This window comes from Gymnodraco acuticeps, unplaced genomic scaffold, assembly GCF_902827175.1.
Source record: "Gymnodraco acuticeps unplaced genomic scaffold, fGymAcu1.1, whole genome shotgun sequence".
Lineage (NCBI taxonomy): Eukaryota > Metazoa > Chordata > Actinopteri > Perciformes > Bathydraconidae > Gymnodraco > Gymnodraco acuticeps.
Window position 1 is genome coordinate 1,530,268 of NW_022992032.1, and position 17,349 is coordinate 1,547,616.

Below are 17,349 nucleotides of genomic sequence, written 5' to 3' on the forward strand. Positions count from 1 at the left end.
AGGGCAGGCAGGGCAGGGGCAGGGCAGGGCAGGGGCAGGGCAGGGCAGGGCAGGGCAGGGGCAGGGCAGGGCAGGGCAGGGCAGGGCAGGGCAGGGCAGGGCAGGGCAGGGCAGGAGCAAGGCAGGAGCAAGGCAGGAGCAGGCAGGAAGCAGGAGCAGGGCAGGAGCAGGGCAGGGCAGGGCAGGAGCAGGAGCAGGGCAGGGCAGGGCAGGAGCAGGGGCAGGGCAGGGCAGGAGCAGGAGCAGGGGCAGGGCGGGAGCAGGGCAGGAGCAGGAGCAGGGCAGGGCAGGGCAGGAGCAGGGCAGGGGCAGGAGCAGGGCAGGAGCAGGAGCAGGGCAGGAGCAGGGCAGGAGCAGGGCAGGGCAGGAGCAGGGCAGGGCAGGAGCAGGGCAGGAGCAGAGCAGGGCAGGGCAGGAGCAGGAGCAGGGCAGGGCAGGGCAGGGCAGGGCAGGGAAGGAGCAGGAGCAGGGCAGGTTAAAATGAGCTGTTAGCTTTGTGGAAGGTTTCGGCTCTAGTTAGTATAGATGCATATAGGGCAAAGGCAAATTACAACGTTACTATATCATGACTTACGCAACAAAAACACTTTGATTTATTGTCTTATTTTTGTGTTTTTACTACTTTATTTCTGGTGTCTAGCTTTTCGTGTTCTTAAATTAGCAAAACCGTTTAGCATTTATTCAGTTGAGTATTTTTCTGTACTGGTGTTTTTCTGTGTGCATGTGTGAATCTGCATGCACTGTATGTAATGTATCGGTTTGTGTGTGTGCAGGGTGTGTATGCCATCTGTTAGAACAGGAGGTTTCCCCTGGCAGTGGCGTCCAGCCGGCCATCAGATTACTACTGTTTACTACACCAACAGATTAACCCAGTGAACAAAGATAATCCCTCCCCCTCTCTTCCATATTTTCAATCCCTGTCTCTCCTTCAGCCTTACTCATTCAGTTAATAACAATGTGGAAACATCTTCGACATGTCTTTGGCAGAATAGATTTCACTGTGTTTAAATAAAGAGCATTCACCAAGTCGAGTTACATCATCCCCAAATAAAAAGGCCATTTTCCAGACTTCCTCTTAACATCTTAATTTATTCTAATGGAAAGAAAGTCTACTTCTTAATTTAATAAATTCCTAGTTATCTTTGGAATATGACTACAAAGGCCCACAAAGACAGTGCATGCACATTTCTTCCTGCAGCTTTTATTTTGTTGTATTTGCTACTTCAGTTCATCCTCTGCCCTCGTGCTCAAGTGTGCACACATTCATTCAGGATGATGACTGCAGAGGAGACAAGGCCAACTACTCGAGCACGTCATCAGACCCTTCAGTGCAGCAGCATCCTAAAACAGAAGCACTACAAAAAGCCTAATTGCATCACTGCACATACAGTAAACAACCAATAAGTATTGTTACGATTAGATTTGTTTTGTCTTCTTTATGCTGTTGGCAAAAGAGAGAAGTTTGTACTGAGAAGACAATCATTTTTTGCTCATAAACATACTTCCTGTCCTTTGTCTTGTTACAGGCTGTAAACCTGAGGAGTTCTCATCATCCTGCAGAAGTTCAGAGCTGAGTTACAGGACAGATTGTTCACGCTGAACATTAGTAGTTTGCTGTATGTGCTGGTGTTCTGTATTCAGCGTGGCCTGCAGCACAGAGCGCCACAGGTCTTGGGAAGGCTGGATAAACCATGTTTTAATCTACTGAAACTACTGGTTCAATCTCAGACATCAAACGGGAATATTTTCATCGGTGCACCCAAGTTGGAGCATGAATAAATAAATGAAAGTTTTCAAAATGAACCAAGTATTGAGTGTGATGGTAATCTTATCATTAGTTGATGTAGGCATGTGCCTTAATAAGAGGGGAAGGGGCAATAATTACAAAGATCAGTATCTCTAAGATTTCCACAATTGTAATATAGTTTGTGATGTTATCAGCTATTTAACATCAAAGTGGCAATGTGTTGTTGCCTGTTTGCAGTGCTGGTTTCTGCCCATGATTATTCACAACCAATCAAATGTAAACAGCAGCTCCGTCTAACTTGTTGACCCACTCTCACTGAATCATGCTGTATTTAACTGTGTTCAACATCTCGTATTTAGTCAGTTTTCTAAATACATTTATTGATGGTTCAGTTAGCAAAATATCACAATTTTAGCTCAGATTTTTGGACTGGAAGATTTTGCTAGTGTATGTTTTGCTGGTGAGCCACAGTGGATCATTGTAACCACACACAAAGAAATGGATTATCACACAGATCAGTGGACTGACCGACCTAGAAAAACACTCACACTCGCAGTAAGGGGGGTCTTCCATCAACTATCCCTCCCTTCTCCGTCCCACTTTGTTTACATTCTCCTCCCTCTGGCTGCCCATCTGTTTGTCTGCTGTCCTCTACTCTGATCTACTGCACCGAGGTTTAATCAAGAGGAAAAAGTCTGAGCCACGTTCTAACTCAGTGCATGTGTTTCCAGCGACTGATACAATCCACAGCGAGATAAGCCATCAGTTTCAATTGTTTTTCATTTGATTCTTCAAATATATTTTCACAGTGAAAGCTCAGATGGCTGCCTGAGTACATTTATCAGAAATAATAAGAGACTTTGTGCAGCTCCCCACCAGTTAGCAGTGTGTCGCCGGCTCCCACAGTGGCTGAGAGTGGATAGAAAATGGCAGTTGTTGACAGAATCAGATAGACAGTGTCTACTCCCAATGGCTTGAAAGATGGGGGATGTGAGGTTCCCTAGCAACATCCAATCCGCTTAATAATTGAAATCAACCATGAGGGGAGGGGGAAGAGGGGGGTATTGTAATTTTGTAATGATGTTCTTAATGTGAAGGTGTGTTATGTAAACCTGCTGTAATGATCAGTGTGCAGTGTGTTCTCAAAATCTCCACCTCCCTGTCACTTCTGTAGGGTGCTGTTGGAGAATGAATGGAAAACTACTAGTTACACTTGAATCTTAAGTCACCCCGCAACAGGAAGTGATGTCAAAGTGACCTCCCAGTACAGTTTAGGAAATGTACTAAACATCAAACATAATCAGAGGCATTGGAAAACATGATGGCTGATGTGCAGTAGTATGGATCCACGTGTGTTACACACAGATGGAAACTAGTAAAGGACAGTCTGAGGTTGAGTCAGCATTGATGAAATATTGACTGAAACAATTATGCAACAGAGTCCATGACCAGGAGAGCATACTGTACATGGTATTACTACAACTACAAAGATAATATTGAACTGTATGCAGTACATTCAAACAACAGTGGCAGTTATAAGGTGATATTTATAATCATTTCTGAGTGAGTGGACTACATTCTTTTCGTTTAGTGTGCCAATAATCCTGTTTCTATACATCATCTTCGAGAAGCAGCACAACTCACTAGAATCACATAGCATCAAGATTATTTTTGCTGTGCCCGCATTATTGTATGTTAATTATGGTTTTGTGATACACATTGAACTGCCTTTGTACTCGGAAGCCTAACAATTCTCCAAACCTGCTCACACATTAACAGGTGGTTAAATGAGGGCACCATATACTAAAAGTCCCAGTGACTCTGTTTTTTTTATCTCTATTTTCTCTCTAATTCATTGTTGAACTTGCAAAAACGTCGTGTAACAAAGCCCTTGTCTGGAAATACTAATGGTTTAGATGTTGGAATCGGCGCAAAGTCATTTGAATATGTGATTTAATATGTGTTGCCATGGTCCAGTTACAGCTTTCAACTGATTCAGTGGCATTGAATACAACATCTATATCTTCAGTAAAAAAAGATGAAACAACCAACCAATGAGGTAACAGCTAATAAAATAATAATAATTATGCATAATGCACTGAGAAAAGCGAAAGCTTACCACTCATCCCTTTTGCTCATTATTTGCCACAGGGAATGTATATAGCCTAAAACAACATCCTAATAAACCAACAACTGGTTTCACTAACGGAACAATTTCATGAGACATCATGAAATCCATTAATTTGGGTTTTCTGTGGATGGCCACAGCAGTGTCACATATGTTTCACTGTTGAATGTACTGGCTGCGTAGCCTCCTCGTTTCTTATTATAGATAATGAAAATATAATGGGCATGATTAACACTATTACATCTTTCAATGTAGTTCAAGTGCATGAAGGACAGTCACACAGAATAACAAATTATTTTGTCTACCAATTTTTACAAAACAATTATTATCGGGACAGAAAAAGAGAAAGTACTATAGATATATCACACACACACACACACACACACACACACACACACACACACACACACACACACACACACACACACACACACACACACACACACACACACACACACACACACACACACACACACACACACACACACACACACACACACACACACACACACACACACACACACACACACACACACACACACACACACACACACACACACACACACACACACACACACACACACACACACACACACACATTCTCTTTGGCTCTTTTACTGAGACTTCTGTACCGAGGGCATTACAGGATATCAGCAGATGCGTTCATCCTTATTTCTTGTCTAAAATCTATATATCTCAGGGTTCACACCTCAATTTTTTGTCTAAATCTCCAACATTGCTCCTTCTTCTGTGCACATGGGCAGCACCACATTGTGGCATTCCTCCACTCCTCCAATTCTCCTTGTGGTCACCCTTTTCAAGGTGACTCACCTCTAAGCATCACTTCCTCTCTCTCTCTCTCTCTCTCTGTCTACCTTCCAGTCAATCCCTGGATCTTGGTGAGCTTATCTCTCAATTGGAGCTCCCTACATTGGCTGACCTTCGTTTCATCTCTGCCATCCATTCTCTCACCCACCCTAATCGTCGCCTCCTGTCAATTGATTGGCACGGTTCAAATGGCACCGGTTGCCTTGTCAACGAAAGCTTCCTGCTGTCTCCCCCACACACTTTTTACTCCTCTCACTCCACCCTTGTTGATGGCAAATCACATCCTGAAAATAGTAGTTTCCACTTCACTACTATGTACACACACACAAACACACATACACACTTCCCTCATGCTCTTTTTGACGGGTTATACATGGTCTCCCCTCCGGCTATCTAGTGGACAGCATCACAAACCGTGACGAGATGTCGTGACACTATTTCCACCACTCGGCCTAAATGCTCTCTCATCCCATTCCCCTACACCCGCATGTGGAGCAGAGTAAACTCCACTGCCCATCATGCTTCATTAGAAGGGATGGACTAACACACCATTGACACTGAGGAAATGGAGCTACAGCCCTGCAGTGCATGTTCACATCATTTTATAGGCCATAACACAACTTGAAACTATAATGCATTTACTCCATGTGACAACGCAGCATGCTGCAGGAGATAATGAAATATCATAGAGCTATATAAGGTACCTCACCACTGTGTTAAGACACGGGATAATGCCGTGTAAAAACACTGAAGGAATTTAACATGGATTTTTTTTGTAGGAATGACATCATCATAGAGTCTAAGAATGTATTGGCTAGAAGAGGATGTTGGCTGTGTCTACCCCTTGTGGAGAGCATCTTCTTTGGGACCCACCCTCAGAATATTTTAGGAAAGGAGGCTGAGAGGTGGGGTTGACCTAGGTCTGCTCGATTATGGCAAAAATCATAATCTCGATTATTTGGGTCAATAATTGATATCACAATTATTAAAAACGATTATCCATTTACTTTGAAAACATCCATTTCTTGAAAAAAAACATTTGAACAGTCTATTTTTAATAGTTGATTGCTCTGAACTTTAAGTATAATTCAACTGAAAAATCAATACAAAAATAATTTAAAAATAAATCGTTTTATTTCGATTATGTTGTTTTCATAAACGTTGCAAGCCAAAATCATAATTGCGATTAAAATACGATTAATTGAGCAGCCCTAGATTGACCAACACTGAGGAACCATTTTGACACACTTGTCTGTGCCCATTTGGTACCCACACCTTGAATTGCCTTTAAACCAGTGGTGAATGACAGTGAAGCCAGACGAATGTTATCAAAATGCCCCTAATGGTTAGTCGAAAAAAGGGGGGAAATAAATCATAGCTTTCATGGTTTTGATTCCCCCTACCCACTTATTATCTTCCAAATATTATTAAAATGCAATACTTTCTATTAGCTCTCCTACCCTAACTGCCAATACAATACCAGGATTAATAGTTACTGCAGTCAGACGGAGGAATTACATTACTTTCTGCATTCAAGGTTTCGGTAATCACTTATCATCAGAGCATACATATTAATTCCCACGCATAATTTAGCTTTTCACGTTCATATTATTCACAAACGATTTCATTTCTGAACGGACCGACTCTCCCTCGTCATTTTGCAGTCTGGCTAATCGTGTATTCAGGAGCTGTGAATTCCCTCAATAGTCTGCAGCGGGTCCATCTCCTGGTGCCAGATGTTCGCATGGTGTAATCTCGCTTTTTGGAAAAGGTTAACACAGCCTATCTTGACAAATGACAAATGTTTGTAAGCCAAAGCCATTAATACATTAGTCCCGTTTTCAGACTTGTTACACCTGCTCGTTACATTACTTTTGCGTTACAGCGCCAAAACAACCAGAAAGCCCTCTGCCAGTTTACAAATAAAGTGACATGTGGGATTGTATCGATGCCTTACGAAAGTACCTTTTACTTCTACCCCTCTCCTGAGGAACACATTAGATTTAAAGGTGGGAAATGGATATTTAAACTTCGCTCTAATGTCAACCCAGGGTGGTAGAAACAGTGACATAATTGTAACTTGGTCGAGACCTGTAATGAGACAGATACCGAGGAACGTAACGGGTAACCACCCTGCACCGGTTCTGTCTCACCAAATGGACTCCGTAGGAGACGGCATATTCCTCCGAAAAAGATGCCATTTTCAGGCAGCAAAAAGTCCTTTAAGTCCCAATAATATCATTAACTGTTATGAATTTAAACGCATTTAAGTGATGTGAGAAACGACATTAATGAAGGAATACCTCCTATAATGACATCCCGAGAGAGCAATTAGACCCATTTGACAGAAGTGTAATTCATGCAGTTAGTTTGACATATCGTTAACAGTTATGGAGTTAGCTTAAACAAACAACATATACCACCGTGTTAATGTCATTTAATATCACTCAACCCTCTCCTTAAATTACTTACTGGCTGGCCGTCAACGGTTTCACATTCATACTGTCGAGCTAACTTTCACAGAACCGACAATTCAGCGCAGAAAATGTCAAGAGATTTGGCTCTTACCCCCATTTCGGTGCAGTCAGTCGGGTCTCCTCAGAAGATGAAACGGTACTGGGTTGGTTTCGACCAGAATAGCTGGCTCTAAGCGGCGGAGACAGGGCGGAAAACAGTCGTCTAATAATGAGAAGAGAGAAAAAAATGCCTCCCCCTCAGTTGATAGCTCTTTTGACACAAATCAATTAACTTGCTAACATAATATCCTAAAATATAATTTTTTTTTAATGAGGAAAGGGCATATGGTTACGTGGCAAGGCAAAGTTTTGGCGAAGTTTAAAAAGGTTTATTTTTTGTGCAGAAATTGTTAAAATCATATGCAGCTGTTGGTGATACTTCACCAGCCTTCTCCCAACAACAACTGATGCCCGTGGAAAGTAGACCTGGACAGCAGGCTGGCTATTCGGATGCTGTCTCCCTCCGCGGCTGTGCTCAGACTGCCGCATCACTCCGGGATCCCTGCTTGTCACTCCACGAGACATGTTCTAACAGAATAGTGCTGATTCTCAATTTAATGACAATTAAGCTTGTATTTCAGTGGCGGAGCCCGAGCCAGGACATTTTCAGTGGGGTGGCCAGGATGGAACCAGTGATCATTTTGGGGTGGCATTGAAATCACTATTTTATGAACATAAAAATACATCTCACTAGAAAACAAGGGGTTATTTAAGGCACACACCTCTACATTATTTGGGATTAAGTGGTGGAATAGATCATATCATATTCAGTATATCTAACTATTTTTTCTCGTATTTTTTCGTAGGCAAAGTATAACAACGAAGCTTACATTGTACAAATGTAATGCAATATATAGACTATTTAGCTTATGATGATCAGCAGCACTATGAGCTCATTCTCTCAGGGTATCATCAGGAATACAGACACACACACATCATTTAAATAAGAGTTTTTAAATTAAATTATTGGTTAAGAATAAACATCTTAAAGTAAATAACAATAAACAATAGCTCTTAACCCTGTAAGGCCCCCGGTTGTAATTTTACAACATTACTTGAAGCTATCCTAAAAAAGTCAGTAAATGTTTTGGTTTTTTAAAAGACTACATTTACATAGTCAAAAGGTCCTTTTGTTCAGCCTCACAATGCTATTGGGTAGTAAATGTGTTATAGGTCCTGCCCTCTGGCCATACACGCCAGGGATTTTGGGCCCCATGAAAATATATCACATTGGCCCCCACCACCAGGCACAGGCCACGCCAACCAAGCACAATTGCTGTAACCACACCTCCAGAACCCAACCGACTCATTTATGCTTTAAATAACTCTACCTGTACAGGCTTGCATCTATCTTGTAGTCCAATACTAACTGCACAATATTTACTGACACTGAGCTGTGAAAATATAACAGTGTGCAGACGTGCAACATTCTGCTGCAGTAGAATTCACTATTTGATATAAGACTAATATTCCCAACATAGATCTCAATAGTCATCTTTTATGGTGTACATGTATTTTTAATAACATTTTTGAAACATTCTCAACATGAATGCATAAATCCAAATAAATATAACTTAAATATGTGGAAAAATACTGTGTTTGAAATGTGTAATTGAAATTAGATGTTAGCTTTCTGTTTTGATATACATATATATATATATTGTATTCCAGTCTCCCTTCAGATATGTTAAGTGGCATGGCATTCAACACAATGCTGCTCACCTCCTTCAGTTGGGAGAAAAGCTGGTTCAGGTTCAGCATTATGGGGGGGGACAGGGCTGCTGAGCCTAGAGATGGATCTGTTGGTCCTGGCACCAGGGGGAGGGACAACTTATTTAATATGAATAGCTTCTAAAAATGTACCTGCATTTATTAAATGTCAGATAAAAGAGCAGTGCAATTAAAAACCTGTTAACAGTACTTAATGTCAGCTTACTAAAACAAAAAACATAACAATTATTATTATTTACAATGGACTACGCGTAGCTAACAGACACATTTCCACCACTCATAGACCACACCCACCTTTTTTTGAAAAACTTGGTGACATAATGTCACCCTCTCTTGTCTTTCTTTCCTTTCTTTTCTCTTTTGAAAGCCTAACTTTGTGAGTCGTTGAGACATGGTTCACACCATGGTTCACACGTAAGTACTAGCATCCCTGCTCCTCACATGCTCTCACTCTCTGCTAGAAAGTGCCGGCTGTGCTGCACCGCGTTTGGAGGCAGGACCAAACCATTACATGTAAATAGAAGGGGGTGTACAGAGGCTTAGGATAATTAACTTTTGGAAGAAAACAAGTTAAATGAATTGTAAGTTTAGTGAGTACATTATCAATATAACGTCCTATTAATGTTAATTCTTGATGAATGATGAAAGGTTACTTAAACATGTTTTTCTTAATGTTCTAAAATAGTTTGGGCCCCCGTGGCTGGGGGTGGCCACGGCCACCCCCAGCCACCGCCGCTGTTGTATTTCTGCACGTTTCAGATTTTAGGTGATACACACTGTGAAGTTATAAATATAATAATAATAATATATATATATATATATAGTGGTTATAAATAATTGATTATGACGTCAACAAAAATATTAATATATATTATTTGAGCAACCAAAAGCATGTGTGTGGAAGCCCGTCTTAAGTTGAATAACTTGTCGGGAAGATAATACAAGAACAAGTTTTTAATTTGTAGTCTCAAGGCATAAACATTGAAAGATTAATGAATTTATTTTTATACAAGTTGTGCCTCCATGCTGTTGCACCCAAAATACCCATTAAGCCCAGTAAGAAATAGTATTCGTTTATGGTAGTTGAATTAAACACAACATTGTTTTAATAATGTTCATCGTGTAATTTACATCGAAAGATAGTACAAAGTTAAATAAGCTCTTAAACTCTTATTACATGACACCCTCAATCATATCCAAAGGATCCAGAAATGATATTTAGAGGATATTGAACATCTTTATTTACTTATTAGTCCTGGTGGATATAACTTTATGCATGCTCAAGATGTAAAAGTGAATTTGTCTAAGCCTATGCAGTGTCTTATATCAATTGAGGGTGTTGTAAGTATTTCTATCACTTAAGAATTTGGAAGATCGAAACTCTTCGATCAGATGAATGAATCATCTTCCTCCTGGCATTGTCATTTAGTTGGCAGCAGCTGTTCATACTGCAGCATCTCTGTTTCTGTGAAAAATACACAGACAAAGTGCACATCTGCATCATCCAATGGCATCAGGGGAAAAGACTGGCACATCCAAACTACTCCTCAGAGACAGGAGACAGCCTGCTTTAGAATGGAAATGTTTGTCAAACAGATGTGAGAAAAACAAGAGTTTTTTCAAGATAATGTTGACAATTAAAGATTTAAAAAGAGAGAAAAGTAGGCTAAAGAACAGATTACAGAACAGAACAATTATCTAAGATAAAACAAAGAAAAGGATGTGAAAATAGATAACAGTGGACACAAAAGAAGATAATGAACTGACAGAAAATAAGACCCAAGCCCCTTCTTTCACTGGCTTTACTCTGGAATAAAGATGGCTCACACAGTGCTAACATGGGGAATGAAAACCATAGCCAAGGTACACAAACTGAAAACAGAAATCCCATGGAAACATTGCAATGATTATGGTTGGTCAGAGCAAAGCTGCAGCTTCACATGCTTTTGTTTCTGTATAAACCACCTGCTGTGGAAGATTAGACAATTATACTGCTGTTTTTAGAGCCTTCTAAATGAGCTATTAGCTTGTAGCTAGAATATTGTGCAGCTACCATATGCACACACACTTGCATACACCCATACTGCCCGAGGTCATTCAACCTCAAACAGAGAGCAAATGAGCGAAGGGGCAAGCATACGATACTGCATAAAAAATGAGCAAACAAGACAGTGATTAAGTGTGTAAATGTCTAGTTGACGTGTGTGCGTGTGCGTGTGTGTGTGTGTGTGTGTGTGTGTGTGGCTTTGCAAATGTTTGTCTGTGAACGCCTGGGAGACTGCGTGCAGGCTCATCTTAATGAGTGCATGACTCTGCTTTGAGGCAGCCACCGTGTTCAGATGGGATCAATACTCCCCTCTCTCATAATTGGAGTGTGGCCTGGTTTCTGCACTGCTTTGTCATCCCTCCAGCATAAACAAGCAATTGTTTTTAGCAAATTGTATAACTGAACTGGAAAAATGTGCGTCGATACTCACACATCCTGCTTCAAAATGTTACAGTGTAATGCAGCAGCCACATGGACCATTGTGTGTTTGCATAAAATACAGCCAACCAGGAAGCATGTCAAAGATGCATCATATATGTGTAAGCATATATTAATAACGGTGCCAATACGTGCTACAACTGCCCAAAAACATTTCCATTCAGAAGGTGGTGGGGATGTTTCTTAATTTAAATGTATTTTCCACTTTTGTGTTTGTGTATTTGAATCGTTTGTGAAAGCAAGCTCATTATTCTAAATGGAAGTGTTTGGGCCTTTGTAGCGGGTCGCCCACCGTAATTATCACAATATAGTATTAGACAAAGACTCTTAAAAACAATAATAATAACAACTATGCTTTCTTCCCTCTGCAGCATGTTAACTACTGTCTATTCGATAGCTGCTAAAAGATCGTCACTGTTAAAATCACTGGTGACAAAATGATGCGTAAAAACTAGTTGACGAAGAAGTACTTTGTTTCAGGCACATTTTAGAGTGTGCAAAAAGGGGTATTCCTCATTTGAAAGCTGAGAACCTGAAGGCTTTTCAAGTCAGGAATCTGTTATAAACATTGTTTTTATGATAGGCCCTTATTAACATATTAAAGGTTTCAAGTGTATAGGGCCTAAGAACATTATGATGTAAGTAAATAATAGCTAATCCAATGCTGAAAAACCAAGTTTGGGTTGATAACATTTGTAACACAAATTTGAAGCCGAATTCAACCCTTTTTGACTCTAACAACTGCTAGAAGGTCAAAAGTACCTCAAAGCTACAACATTAGGGCACCAAGTCTTTGAGGGAGATCATAGAAATATGAATGCTGTGATATGGTATACAAAATGTGGACATTTCTGAAGGAATTCCAATGTTTGGTGTCTACATATACACATATACCTATGTACAGTAGACCGTTGGGTGAGTGGCTGTAAAACTTTATTGACATGATGATTACATGCATATTTGCTAGGAATTGTAAATGACTCCCATGACGGTAGCTCTGGCACAGGAAGGTAAATGGCAGGTGGGATCCATAATGCAACCATACTTGTTCAAACATATTCAGAGCCACTAGGCCAAGAAGTATTAAGTTCACTACTTCAAATGAGTCTTTGAAAAGTGTGTATTTTTCCTGATAAAGTGTATTGTTTAGTGTACTGCAATCATTCACCTTTCAAGTTTTGTGAGTCTTCTTCTCCTTCCTCAGTTGGCTGTTCTGGTTAGCTTGCTGTGTGCAGCAGAGTCCAAACAGGTACTGTGGAAAAAAAAGAAAAACAGCCAAAAATGCTCAGTACATCTTTACATAAAGGGTTAAACAACAAAGGGTGTAAGGTTGGAGCGAAAAAGCAGAGGCATGGGCGAGTGAAAGAACAGAAGGAACACATTTCCCAGACCTGATCACCATGGCAACAGCTGTCAGGTAACTGTGGTTCCCTTGTCATCTAGCTGACACAAAATAAATTGAGGAAATTGTAAACAGGATGAGTGGTTGGGGGGGGGGGGGGGGGGGGGGAAGCAGATTCAGGGATGTATTCAATAAAAGTAGTCAGGCAGTTGACATGTATATCTTCAACCTTATTCATGCTGATTACTGTTCAATTATCTTCAACAGAATGAATCAGATTTTAAATGAAGTTGTGATGGAAAAATGCTTTTTCACCGTTATGAAAGAGCTCGCTCCACTTGTCATCGCAGACGATCTAGGGATTTATTACTGAGCTGAGTCTAGTCTGTCTCACAGCAGGACACACACACAAACGCGCACATTCATTTGGTTTTTATAAATAAAAATGACCGATAGGTTGCAACAAAAAGAAAAATCAGGGAATCGCTAAGATTCCATAAGGCTTCATCCTCTGGGAATCATAAGCATCTAACAACATGTTTTCAACAATCCATCAAAGAGTCATTGAAATATTTCATTTATTTTAGCCACCTTAATGCCATGCCAACATTCTGGCAGGAAATGATGTTTACTTTCCTCTGATAACACTTGTGGCTATTAATATGATTTAAGCTATTGAGGCTCTTTCACATCACTATGAAGCTCTTTGACATTCAGCTATAAGCACTCAGATTCGGGGCCCTCTCAATACAATCAGTCCTCTGAGCAGAGCAGCTGTGGGTTAAGTGCCTTGCTCAGGGGACCTCTGGGGTATTCACTGATGCAGTGGAGGGTGTTGCTGGCTCATTTCTGTTTCCAAGACCTCCCCAGTGTGTCTGGGTATCGAGGTCACAAGCGCTAACCTTTAGCTCGCAGTCTCTGTAAATGCCACAGTGTGAATGTCTGACTTATAGTTCTAATGACACTTGTGTTGGATCACCAATCAGTAGTTTAGTTTAACTGCTCGATGGGAAGTCAGTTACCTAGAGAAAAACAAAATCCTAGCTCTTCAACCCGACTGCAGATAGGCTCCGAGGCCGAGTCAAAAGCAAGTCCCAGGAATTATTTGAGTGCCTGTGTGTGTGTGTGTGTGTGTACACAAGTACTTTGAAATGTGCAGGATGCCATGCGTGCTCTGATGGACATTATAGCTGCATCACCGAGCACAGACATGTCCTGCAGATATGAATGTAGACACACACATATACACAAACATCAAATAGGTTAAATAAGCAAACAAACAGACACACTAATATGACAGGTGTAATGAGACTGTTAACACAACTGAGCAAGTGTTGCCTGTGGTTCAAGACAACACTTTGCTGCTATTTAAGTCAGAGATTTTAAATATAAAGTGGTCTACAATCTGACGTTGATCACCTACATAAAAAAACAAAACCAGAACACAAATGAAGAAAATATATCTCTTGTAAATTAAAATCTGCTTTGTACATCACATTTAAAGCCACTCAAAGTACATTACACTACACGCCAACAATAAACCAGTCAACACACACATTCATACACTGATGGCAGGGCTGCCATATGAGGTGGGGGTCTTTGAATTCTTCAAATGTATTATTATTCGAAAGATAAATATACAAATAGTTAGTATTCCGTATTATCACCCAGCTCAAGGTATCGTTTTGGATTTTGGGAATGTTATTTGTTCTACAATCCAAAGTCCCATCCTCTGAATGGTGAAATGGAATTTACGTAGGCCAACCAAATATCATAGCAACACATTTAATGGCTGTGGAGATATAACAATACAAAAAACAATGTAATTGATCCTCTCGTGACAATGAAAACTCAAAAACAAATGACAAAGTAATGCATCCACTATTTGTCAATATATTTCACTCTGAACAATGAGTGTCACCCTCTACAAAAAAATGTCTTCATCAGCTGGGGCCCATGAAGATCTGAATATACTTTTTTGGAATCTATCCAATTGTTGAGATAAATATATCAGTTTTATATGTATCTAAATATAAAAAAATGAAAACAGCAGATTGTTGACTCAAAGAAACTAACTGTAACTGTTCAGTTATTCCTGGACGCTACCACTGTTGTGAGGACAACACAATCCAGCAAATATGATCTGAAACATAAAAAGCACTTCTGAGAAAACTATATAGGAGTAGCTCTGCAGGTAATGGCCCTTAGTTCTTCAGATGATGCCCAACAGCTCCAGGATCAGCACTCTGAACAGCGCTCGTAACACATCTGCCTGAAGGAGAGTTCAACTGCATCGTTCTGTAATCAATAAAGACATATGATTGTTTGGACATGAAAGAGATTTGATGTGGATTGCAATGTATGGCAAACTATTCAGAAAGATGTATCTTTAACTCTGTGTTCTACTTCAGTGGCCTCCTTTTTTCCACTCTCTGTCAATCCGCCTTTTTTTCTTCCCTCTCTGGTATCTGCCCTCCAGCTGTTGGATCTGTCTCTTCACTCTCGTCTCACTGCTCACATCTCTCCGTACTCTCTAGTAAATATCTCCTGCTATTGTTACTTCAGAATAAAAGGCAGCATTTCTGGGGAGAAGAGATTATTTTGTTTTGAAACCTTCTACATTTCGACCTGTTACTCTGCAGGAATATGTTCGTGTTTTATTCATCTTGTATTAAAGTGGACCTATCATGCTATATTTGAATAATATATTGTAGGGCCATACCTATATAAAACATGTCTGTGAAGTTTTTCTTTCAAAATACCAAACAGATCATGCATTTTAGCCATGCCTCATTTCTCTCTATTTGCTCTTTCCAGCCCTGTTTTTGCAAGGGCTGATTCTGCTTTTGTGGCAGACTACAGCGCCACTTACAGGCCTGGCATATGTACTACAGCGTCTCCAGCGCTTTCGAGCGGCAATGGCCGTGGCCTTGGCCCAACCCCCCATTCCCCTGATCGGTGGAGAGTTGCCCATATAGGCGGAGCACCCCTTTTCTGACGTCAGAAAAATTCAAATCTGTATCAGCTCCGTTGCAGCCACACTTTTTGAGATTTGGGTTGTGTTTTCTGACACTTGGTGAGTTCCCTGACACACCGGCAGGGACGTGCACCGGTACGGGCTAATGTTGCCTGGGCAACGGCCCGTTTTCCCTTTTTGGCTGACCTGCCCCTCTGGAGAGAGCGAGAGTTTTCTTTTTTCTTTCTGTTGTGGTCGGATCAACATGATAAGCCCACAATTAGTATTGTAGTGTCTCGCTGCGGGAAACACACCAGCTTCATTTTTCTTCTACTACTTCTTCTTCTTCTCCTTACATACAATTGCCCGCGACATTTTTAATGAAGAACTCGTTTCAGTGTGAACTCATTCCACAGTATGACCACAAAAGTGTTTTAAACCACGTAGGCCTACGCTTTTATTATTTATGTTCTATATCACTAAGTGTGTGATTACACATGTTACGTATTAGGCCTATACATATATAATATTTATTATAGGCTACTGTAGGCCTATTGGTGCCAGTGCATTAAGACCACCTATATCTAATAATACACTGTGGCTGAACAGAAGTGATCAATATCTAGCGTAGAGCAGGACGTCACTGTGACCTTGCCTCGGAGTCCGGGACAGAATAGGAACAGCACCCAGTGCCAACCCGTAACGCTATTATGACCGCTCACCATACATATTTCAGGAAGGGGTAAAGAAATTGTGGGAAATCCATGAGTGTGAGGTAAGAGCTCTCCAACACAGTCTCTCAGAGCTGGAGGAGGTTGCCAAAAAACATGTTTAAACAATTTCTCTTTAAGGCTCTACTTGAAACAGCCAATAACAGAACAGAAAATGTGGTTAGTGTCCTTGTAGACATCCTTGATGGAAGAGTAGTGAGATAACTGTTTAAGAAGGAAGAAAAAGGGAGAGGTTTATAAAGTGTCTCCCTGCTTTTGCTCATGATCTCTCTTTCTTTTTCAATCCATCTATTCCAAACACACTATATTCATATTCACATACACACAGTCTTCCCTTCATTCCTCTGACAGCCCTGCACAGTGTTGCATAATCCCCAGCGTGGGGGTAGTGAGGATACGATGGAGGGGGGAGGTGAGCAGAGAGAATAACTCACGATGCAACATATATCCACTCAAAAACTCTTTTTCGCCACAAGGCCTGCATGTTAGACTCATAAACTGACCTGCAACTTCAAACCATGACTACATCTGTGTTTTTATTGCTTATTCTTTGGCATTTAGGCTTTTGGATGAACACATTTGCACTAATGAAGCTTGAGTTCTGCTAGAATTTTAAAGAGGTGCGACCTCGTTTGGTTAATGACAAACATCTAAGTAGGAGTGAAGATGATTTCCTGAATGGCGACGAGGCTACCATGGATCATGAATAAGAGAGGAGATGTCTGCTGTGAAACCACATTACCCTCACATGATTGCACCGAAGATTAGGAGTGTACTGCTTTTAATCTAAAAACCTCATAGGCAAGTGGTTTGTGGTTTGTGGTTTCAGGGTCAAAACAAGTGTGTAGGTTCCAGTTATATCTATGATGTTGGATAATCATAAAT

At 40.7% G+C, this 17,349-nt stretch overlaps 1 protein-coding gene across 1 annotated transcript in view; it reads right to left on the reverse strand.

Moving 5' to 3' along the window:
- The window catches only part of atp1a3a (ATPase Na+/K+ transporting subunit alpha 3a), a 37,688-nt gene extending 30,157 nt beyond the window's left edge, over positions 1 to 7,531 (reverse strand). Inside the window, exons 1-2 of the mRNA XM_034201573.1 lie at positions 7,513 to 7,531; positions 7,272 to 7,382 (exon numbers count right to left, since the gene is read on the reverse strand). Coding sequence (XP_034057464.1) covers positions 7,272 to 7,277 — 6 coding nt within the window. The 5' untranslated portion in view covers positions 7,278 to 7,382; positions 7,513 to 7,531. The remainder of the gene's footprint in view (positions 1 to 7,271; positions 7,383 to 7,512) is intronic.
- Positions 7,532 to 17,349: the final 9,818 nt, after the last annotated feature.